This window comes from Electrophorus electricus, chromosome 23 (genome assembly GCF_013358815.1).
Source record: "Electrophorus electricus isolate fEleEle1 chromosome 23, fEleEle1.pri, whole genome shotgun sequence".
NCBI lineage: Eukaryota > Metazoa > Chordata > Actinopteri > Gymnotiformes > Gymnotidae > Electrophorus > Electrophorus electricus.
Genome location: NC_049557.1, coordinates 5,257,954 through 5,268,284, shown reverse-complemented (window position 1 = coordinate 5,268,284; position 10,331 = coordinate 5,257,954). Strand labels below are relative to the sequence as shown.

The 10,331-nt window shown below is 47.6% G+C and overlaps 1 protein-coding gene across 2 annotated transcripts in view; it reads right to left on the bottom strand.

Annotated features, from left to right (window-relative positions):
- Window positions 1-38: 38 nt before the first annotated feature.
- Window positions 39-10,331, bottom strand: part of agbl4 (ATP/GTP binding protein-like 4) — a 249,801-nt gene continuing 239,508 nt past the window's right edge. For both annotated transcript variants that reach the window (XM_027001298.2, XM_027001299.2), the window contains 2 exons: window positions 1,423-1,519; window positions 39-672 (listed from right to left, as the gene is read on the bottom strand). In XM_027001298.2, the coding sequence (XP_026857099.2) occupies window positions 1,440-1,519 (80 nt within the window). In that variant the 3' untranslated portion in view covers window positions 39-672; window positions 1,423-1,439. The remainder of the gene's footprint in view (window positions 673-1,422; window positions 1,520-10,331) is intronic.

The window sequence follows — 10,331 nt, the reverse complement described above, 5'->3', positions numbered from 1 at the left end:
CAAAGAATTCATTGTTTTGCGCAAGATAAATTTTAAAACAATCTCTGAGCAAACATGCTTAGTAATACATTTCAAATTAAAGAAAGGATTGAAAAAGCCTGTGAATGCTATTGTCAAATACACTAAAACATCCTGGTCATCACGTCCTTCTTAAAGCAACATTCTTATTGCATTCAGACGGCAGTACCAGAGAATAAAGGTAAACTAAGAACACAACTCTGGATTTAATGCATGCAATCCTTTACACAGTAATAATTGCAACTAAATGACATCTTCTGTGAAGAAGCAACTGCAAAACACATGAAAGTACACTATTGTTGGTATTTTAAAAAGGCAAAACATGGTAAATAAATCCAAGCAGTTAAGTCACCTTTTATGTATTATCTTACAACAATTGATGGCATTAAAGTAATAGCATTGTACAGAAACATCAAGAGACTGTCCATGTCATTTTCATTTTTTCACATGTTCCTGATGTCCAAAATATGCATGGGGTGCTGTGTCTTTGTGCTGGGGAGCCTTGGTAGTACTGGGGTTCAGTAGTCCCTGCTGGGTAGTACTGGAGTTCAGTAGTCCAAGCTGCCCGGAAATCTTTGCTCACATCTCTCCCCATTGTGAGTCTTTCCATTTCCAGCATTATTTCCCTGGTGACCGCTAGATGCCGCATCTTGACTGTCAACAGAAAAAGAATGTGTTTTCAAACAAACTCCTTAACGACAAAACCCAAAAAGGTCCAGTAGACTCTGGTAACGTCATCTCACATTAGACTTCATTTTGGTCTGAGCTGCTCTGGGAAGGTCAAGTGTGGGAGTTTCATTTGTATGAGAAAGTCTTGTTGGGATGGGACTTTCCTGATCACGACCATGCTAAAATAAGGGTTCTACAGGACCTCAAAGGCTACATGGTTCTGGATGCAACTGTCCATGTGCAATACAGCTATCAGTTCTCGAATTGTTGCTTAAGAGTAACTCAAGATCCTTTGCAGTGAGAACAGTCAGTGTTGCGTGAAATCACTACAGTAAAATAGGGTGAAATGAAATGAGAGATAACTTTAAAAGTTTACAAGTTATTCAATAGAGTTTGGGAGAAATGATGGGTGTTTGAATTCCTCAAACTATAACCAATTCATTGAAAACTTGGTCTACACTCCAAAAGTGTATGATTAAAAAGTCACTTAGTCACTGCATCCCTGAATGAGTCTCAAAGTTCTGATGGAATGATGACATGACAAATTTTTTGTTTTTAAGATGAAGTAACTGAAAGAACAGCGCCAGGGAAAATTATTCCGTCATGGTCCTTAAAAGAACCACTAAGAATTTGTTATGAATGAAAACAAAAAAGATTTCCAAGAGAAGGCAACATGGAATAAAACAACGGTGATTCTTTTTTTCTTCCTAAAATCATGTAGACAAAAGTACATACCTGTTAAAGTGACTTGTTCATTTATTTTCCTCAGCCAGGCTGCTGAGTTTATAGTAGTCCAGAAACGTCCGGGCGACGTTCCTACCCAGCTTCATATCTGGAGAGAGCAGGTTAAGGAACCAGACCTCGGCTGAAGTGTTTCTTTTACAGCCATTCATTTCATATCTTCGCACAAGCACTGCAAAAATACTTAGCATTGCAGCTCAACATCTACCACATAAGAATATTTTGCAGATTTCAAATCCCAACTCTGACACATACACATACGGGTATACAAAAATGGTTCCATAACCCACTTTATGGAGGGAGGGGAGGCACCAGATTATCCAGAGTACCTTGTGCGGTTGTCCAGACGCCTGGGTTAGAGTACAACTGTGAACTGTCTAGGACTGACTGAGGAGCGTGTAGAGAAACAGTGATCTATAGTGATGCATATGGGGCAGAGTGAGCCTTGTTCAACAGTCTGAGGGAAGGATAGAGGTGCAGTCAGCCTCCGATAGAGTGCTCATGCTCAGACACTGGCTTTATTCCTACATGTGGAAGAGAAATCTGTTTTGCACTGACATTTAAAAGTGAAATCTCCTCAGAGCCACTTCGGCAGGCTGCCTTTGTTCGTTCAAAGGCTCATAAATGGCTAGGCAATATTGCTCTGCCTCCCAGGCTGTGCCACTGTTACTGCGCTGAATACCTCGTGGCCCTTAAATCACTGCGCTGACGTGCTGCCATCAATTGAAATATAGATAGATAAATACATATAGCCGCAATATAGATAAATAAATAAATAAAAGCCCAGTTTTTAGTGCATATCTGGCCAGAACAATACCCCACAGAACAATGCCTACAGTAAATAACCAGGACAGTTCAGCCAGGGCTGCCACTAGTGAACGTAAATCAACCGTGTTTCTGTCAAGTCAGCCACAAGGGGAAAAAAGAAAATAAAAAAAGAACCCTCTCTACAGCTCACCGATGTAGCAGTTTCTTACAGCTAGGACTTTATTTAAATTCATACAACTATCCTGCTAGCGCTCCTGTGTTCCACCTCTAGCACGATCACATTACAGAACACATCTATTATCCGGTGCACTCCGTCATAACGCTGCAGAAGGCTTTTAGGAACCCGCTACACTACTGACACGGGCAAGCGGAGAGACGTTAGGACACGAAACCACGGAAAAACCTCTCTGAGCTAAAGTGCCAAGGCTAATGATATGACAGCACTGGTACAGATATCTCCAATGCAGAGATGAAGAGGCTGGAATAATGTTTGTAGGGCCACATAGTTCAGGAACGGTGGAAAAAACAAAGAAACCTCCCTCCAAGGGTTAAATAATGTTAACAGTAAACGTGCTCTCCTCTTTCTGTACTAGGAAATAAATATGTTTCCATTTATTTAGGGAACAGTATACATGATTGATGGCATCTGAGGACACATGGTTTGTTGGCTCAGGTTGGAACCAGAGTTGTTGGGTCAAAGTGGAGGTGAACTAATAGGTGAACTAAGAGGCTGGGTTGCCCAGTGCAGCTGGACACTGGCCAGGCACTAGAAACATGTGACAGCATGCCACTATCTTCTGCTCAAAATATATTCTTAGAGTGTAGTCTAGAAAATTAATAGCCAAGTTATACAAACAGTAAAAACCATGTCCAGCAAATTACTAAATATAATGTGTTACTTTAAGCTACATGATTAAGTAGTAAATGTGCCATTAACCCATTAAAAGCTGCGGTGCTGTTGCTGTGATGTGATAAGGAAGCAACGGCACAGTCTGCTTGTGTATTGTGTGTAGCGTTACAGTCTTCTGAGGATGGCCTGACATGATAAATCGAGACAGAGATGTAATGTTTCACCACTGGATGTCAGTTAGTTATTGATGTCCAGATATGACATGTCAGACTGTCAGAGTTCTGTGATTGAAACAAGACCTCTGGAAGAAAAACAAGGTAAAAAGTGATTCAGTCATTTTTTATTTTTTATTTTCCAATTTCTTCCAACAGTCAGAAATTACCTGGGCCACATAAATCCAAAGTCTATGACTTAAATCCTATTACCCAAAACTATTAACTCAAAAACAATCCATTCCTGGCATGAATGGTATCTCTATGGATGCTTCTTGTATTTGAGCACACACATGTACACACACACACACACACACACACACACACACACACACACACACACACACACACACACACACACACACACACACACACACACACACAGACACAGACACAGACACCCCCCCCCCACACACACACACAACTGACAGTACAGATTAAATGACATTTCTATCTACATTCCTCTCTGATTTACTATGACACCACTGCGTTATTCATGATTGCCTCAATTTCCAAATATAATATGACAATTTTTCAGCTAAATAAAAAGGCAAGAGACAAGGTTGCTCATCCTATTGGGCACAACATGACCTTGATTAGCAGAGAGGGCATGGCATCTGTCTTTGATCTACACCATTTTGGCTCAGAGAGCAGCAGTTTCCTTATCTCCTCCGTGCTCTCTGTATCCCAGCCAGCTACTGCAGAGTGTGGAGTCATCCTGGGCTCCATCCTTCACCCAGCGGGCTGATGGGAACTCTCTCCATGACTCCTGTGCCTGTCTTCACACCCCATCTGGCCAGGGCTGCCACCTCTGTAGCCTTCCAAAAACAACAAGCTATTTTTGGATGCTATGAGGTGAACAGGCCAAGGCTCACTTTGAAACCGTGTGGGCGAGCTATGACATCACATGTATTTAAATCACGGTCTTGGAACATATCTGATGAATTCGTATACACAGGTTTAGAGAAAGACTTGTCTGATTTGTTTGGTTGGAGAATCTCTTTTGAACAGGCTACGTCTTTTAGTGTTATGAGCTCTGGCAAGAGCATTAAACCCCTGTTCCAAAGCTCGCCAAATCTCCTCATCCCTGACATTTTTGCTGTGACCTCAGAAAAAAAGTTTTGTGTCTCCCCATGATCAACAGAAACTCCACCAGTGTGTGTGTGTGTGTGTGTGTGTGTGTGTGTGCAGTGACATAAATAGACTGGGAGCCTGCCGCGTGCAGATGGCCTCTCAGCTTGTGATGTTATATCGCACACATCCATACCAGGAAGCGGGTGATGGACGGCCCGACGAAGAGCAGAGGACTTCATCAGCATCGCAGCTGCGAGCAGGGACGTTCCTGAGCCCTGATTGGCCATTGGCAACACGCCAACAGCAACCGGCGCTGCCGGGATGGGCCAGTGGTTACGGGGGGGGGAGGGAGTGGGCACCAGTGCCAATGCGCAAACACACACTTGTGCCCCACAGAGGATTGGAAGTTTCCAGAACACTCGCTGCCCCTGCAGGGCGCAAGACATGGCACGGCGTGATGGTCAGGCAGGAAAGCCAAACATCTCGAAATAGGAGCGGACGCAAAGGTCACCATGGAGGCGTCATCAGGTACCCACGAGACTCACCGTTAACAAATAGGCTGGAGAAGGACAAAGATCTCTGGGACAGAACAGGAAGATCTGCGCGATGACAGGAGGCAGCGCGTGCATGACTAATGGATAAAGACCTGAATTGTGAGGACGGCCTTCCCTTCAAAGCAGATATCAGAAGAGGGTCTTTTATTCATACAGTTATCATGTCAACTAAGTTTCTCTGTGCGTCCATGCCTGTTGAACATCTATCAATACAAATTAACTAACCTAGCCATTATATATTTTGGAAATAGGAATGTCACATTAAGATGCGTTCTGTCTCCGTGGGAAAAAAAAAACAAAAAAAAACCCCACCCACTATACTGGTGGATGGAAACCTATAGCAAAGGATTTCCAGTTGCTGGCACAGTTTGAGGTGGACTGTGTTGCGGTGGTGGAGGATGGGTGTGTGTGGAGTAAAGGCAGTGGCATCTGTGGCGCGCGTGTTGTTTTTAATACCATTACACGCGCCTGCCAGATCGATGCGTTGCCTTTGTTGCAACTCAAGGACGAGCCTCCACAGGGCTGATGGCACACGGGGGACACGGATGTGCACGCACAGGCAAAATGATTTGTTTACCAGGCTGCTTATCCCCAACACGGACAGACAGACAACGATGCCCCGGTGACAGGGAACAAGGCGCTATGGTCCTGGAGCCAGCCACCGGGCTAACGAGCAGACAAATTAGGGCCATCAACGCCATCGATACAGCGGAGTGACAGGCCTGTCACAAAGGGGCGTCAAGAAGGGCCAATTAACAATGCTAATTAAAACAGCAAACAGGAGAGAACAGGGGAGCAGGCGTCCTGCCCCTGCTGCTCCAGGCTCCCAGCCCACCGCGCCTCTCGCTGGCGGGACCGACGACAGACGCACCCCGCTCTCCAGCGCCGCCGTTGCGCCATTTGATCGGCGGCACCACACTTGGTTTATGGCACGTTTCACCGGGTAGACCATCTGCATGCGAGTTCCTTGTCGCCATCATAGACGTCTGAACGGGCACCGCCACGCGGGCACGGGCGCCGCTTCAGCCCTGGGAGAGGGACCGGCTGCAGCGGTCGTACCGAAGACGGCAGCAGGGGGCAGTAGAGGGCGTGCTAAGCGGCCGAGCCGAGCCGAGGTCGGCGTTCTGAGAGAGCTGCAGCGATTGGCCACAGGCCACAGCGCACGCCACCTACACAATCATGTCCATTTCATGGCACAGGGCTCTGAAAGAGCAGAACATGGGCGTGTCTGATGACCCCTCAGCACGATCCGCTCCAGGGCCAGAGAGAGAGAGAGAGAGAGAGAGAGAGAGAGAGAGAGAGAGCGAGCGAGAGTGAGAGAAACCCATCAGTTCTTTTATGGACCATAAAGGCCATTAAAAGTTTCCACAAGTTAACTGCAGTTGGACTCCGAACCAAGCAGCTCTGACACACCACCACCCAGAAACAAAGCACTGCACTGAAAACGCGTGCTGCGCACAACTGTGTCGACAGCGGTGGATAAGTAATGTTTAAGCATGACGATTTACAAATCAGACGATCGGCCCTTCGTCACCACATCCTGCTAAAATGCCGCCGGGCCTGGGTCGACGGGCTTCACGCGCTGCGTTCGGGCGACCCCTCCGCCAAGCTCCGGTGCTCTTTACCGACTGCCTGTCAGAAGGCCCCTTTAGACTGCAGAGAGCTGTCACTGCACGGGGTGTCCAGGCCTGTCTCCTTCCCAAGCCATGATTGACACCCGATGCCACTGGGAACCACCGAGCTGTCTTCTAGCGCTCTGTGGCCCTGCACCCTATCAATCTTGAACCACGCCACGCCACGGCCCGAGCCCCTCCCCCACCCCCACCCCCCGGACCGCACGACCACCCCCTCCCGGGTGGCGCAGATCCTGGGCGGGCCAACGACAGAGCCGGTTGCTCCACGTGACTGAGCAGGGCTTTTGGAGCCGAAGCTCGTGGATAACCGAGCTCCCAGTAGCCGTCTGCAGCGTAAAGGACAGCGGAAAACGGTGCAGGCTGCCTCTCGCTCGGCTCTGACGCGGGAACTTGTTAACTTGTCAGAGCTTAAAGGGCAACAGAGCCCATTCTGGACAGCTGACTCTGAACAGACTTTTCTAGAAAACGGTAATGTTATGCGTGCTTGGCTCAAACCTTAGTCCGTAAACCCAATCCTACCTCAAACTGTATCCTGAGGGTAAACGAAATCCCAGCCTTTTCGTTCCAAACCAAAACTCATCCTCACACATTTAAATATCCAGGTAATATATTATAAAATCTTAAAATAACTGTATGATATTAAACTAGATTGTGTGAAATTAAAATTACATTCAATAATATATTAAAAATACAGCAAACCCCCCCTTAAATACTATGAAATACTGCTCAAAACAAACAACCAAATTGGTAGTCCTGTCTGAGAACGGTCTGGGCGTGGTCCAGATATTCTAATAAGCGCACTTCTCTTGATTGACAGCCCACTGTCACCGACCTGCAGCCTGCCAGGCTACTTAAGCAGAGCTGAATATTATGGTGCAAAGAAGGAGAAGTTGAGTAATTCAGCCATACATCTATGAACCTGGCGATGTGGATATTAATGCAAATAATTCTGACACAGTTCAGACGGCAGATAAGGCTCGCTCACAGGTGCTGCTGCAGCTGCAGGTGTCGGAGGGTGCTGATGGAGTCCAGGAGCTAGTTGATAGGCAACTAGGCCATGGACAATGAAAAACTGCACAAACCTCACTGCAAAATAACTACCTTCAGGTTTTTACTGTAGTTAATGCCAGCAGAGTCTGATCTGATGCCTGGATTAATGTGCTTAGAATTAACTCATCATTCTGTAAGATGCAATCTCGGTGTCACCAATATGCCCTGACGTGTGCGAGACCACGATCTATAAAATCAAATTTAGATCTGCGTAGAATCTATTACTCCAAGACAATCGTTACAGTATATTGATCCATGTCAACAAACATTGTAATCAATGCTTCACTTTGACAGTATAGCAGTCCGTACTCCCTTAGAAGAACTATCCCTCTACATTTGGCTAAGGCTTTTGCTGCTAGCTAGCAAGGTTGCTCAAACTCAAGGACATTTTTACCCACCATAAGGGCAACACATCTTACATTGGAAGGGGAGAAAGTTTGTTGAAAGCTCCCAACATGTAACCCCCAAACACGCTCCCAACATGTAACCCCCGAACACGCTCCCAACATGTAACCCCCGAACACGCTCCCAACATGTAACCCCCGAACACGCTCCCAACATGTCACACCTCAAAAAGTAGCAACACATGACCTTAAAAATGGAAACTCTGGGAACAGGAGAGTTGTTTTGGAGGGAATTTAAGGGAAGGTGTTATAGAGTTGCCGAGGAAACATTTCTCAATCAAAGTGCCCAGCTGAGTTTTGAACAAGCTCCCAGATTCTCCCAGCTCTCATCTGTCTCTGCAGCACTAATGATGGTCTCGCATCACAGTTTGTCGACCGGCTTTTTCAAAACAAGTTTCAGGACAGCCCGGCTTGGAGAACACGACGCGTACAAGTTTCCAAGGCATTACCTGTGACCAATTAAGCTGTTGTTTGGCTGGAGGCATGCGAGACACCGAACGGTGGCCCATTCCGGACACCAAGAGATTTTGTAACGACCGTAGGGAAGAACGTCCTATTAAACCGATCTTTATAATTACGGTCGCATACATCCCAAAGCTTGTGTTAATCAGGCCTCGTTTCTCCGAAAGGTCACTCCAGCTGCCCAGCCCAGTTCTCCACTGTCAGCCTGGGCCTGGGAGGACCCATAAGCATGTGTAGGGGCTCTCCGTGAAGCGGCAATTCCAGCACAGGCATTAGTCAGCCCACGATGCCCGAGGGGCCGGTCGACAGGCATAAAAATCGGAAGCGGATGAGGCCAACACGCATCGTAAGTTTCCTCCATTTTGGGAGAAATTACAGGTGAGAATAAATGATTAAAGATACTGAAATATATCCCCCTTGCACGGGCTCCAGCCTGTATTCAGCCTGTTTCCGCTCCATAATGAGACAGGACGGTGTAACTGGGAGACTGGGAGAAAAATCGGGGGGGAATTCGGGCAATTGAACCAGTTCCTTCAGAGATCTGGCAGAGTCTCTTTAGAGCGAACTGTAATAAAATACCCTATTAAAGGACAAGGTGAGGTTTCCATTTGCCCGGCTACATGGTAGTCATCAAGTGACGGGACGTGTGTTTGTATGCGTGTGTGCGGTTACGTAGCGAGGTTAGCAGGGGTGAATTCATTCCGCTGTTGCAGGTAATTACATTGGTGTCACTGCCTCCCCCTCCCCCCCCAACCCCAAACCCCCCCCCCCCAACCCAAAGTGGAGTCACGCTCGTAAAAGGTCTTTGTTGATGATTTGCACGCTCCATAGACCTGCCCGCCGGCCCATAAAAACGACATGTCAGATTCCACTGACCCCACTGACCCCAATCTTTGCACTACATGGCATTCCAACTGCCCTCTGTCTACCTGGGCCTGAGCTGTAGTCCGTCCGCTCCGCGTGCGAGCGCTCTACACACGGCCCCTCCTGCCCCGACGCCGTCTGGGTTTCCTGAGTCACTGGCTTGGCTTCGGTCCGGCCTCTGGCGGGGGGGTAACCCTGTGGTCGCATGCCAGACCGCACCACCCTACACTGCAATCCCATCTTTTTTAATACCTGCAAACAGAGCCTCTCGGAACCTCTTCTCCCCAAATTTCGCCTTGTCTCCTGTCCACCTATGTCACAGACGTTACCGCACGGTCCTCGCGCGTACTGGCGACCGATCTGGCTGCCCGGGCTACAAAGTCACAACGGGTTTCAAGGAGAAGGGCATCATGGGTAAGTTATGACTCCACCCAGCCAGCTTGCCTACTATTCTTCTGCGACATCCTCTCTCACTAAGGGAGAAAAACCTACAGTGCTGTGGAGCAATTCTACATAGATGGGTCCCTTATTACTGAACGGTGGCCAAGCAGGCCTTGATGCGGACAGTTCAGTGGAGCAGTGGACAGGTGATGGCGTGGCGATCAGTCAGGGGGCTTTACTGCCCCTTCGGATCCCGACGGCAGATAAATAAAGGAGGAAGCGCAAGAGCAGCGCAGAAAAATGAGAGACGGCCAGCAGCTGGGCGGATGACAGCAAAGACAGAGGAGCAGAGGAAGGGAGGCAGAGAGAGGAAAAAGAAAAGGCTAGCACATGCGTGTGTGCGGCACCGCCTTCTCCTGCCACTAGGGGGCACTTAAGCTACACACACGTTTCACAGGTTTGCACTAAAAACGCCTTTCGAGTCTATGAGCTCCAGCAGCTCCCACCGTTTCAGTTCGGCCACGCTATAGAGCCGCACAGAACTCCTTAACAGTTCCCATATCCCCAAAGGTTCCGTTCGCCTCTGCTGGAAATGATCTTAATGATCTTATCTTTTTATTATCTTATCTTCTAAATGGATTCCATTTCGA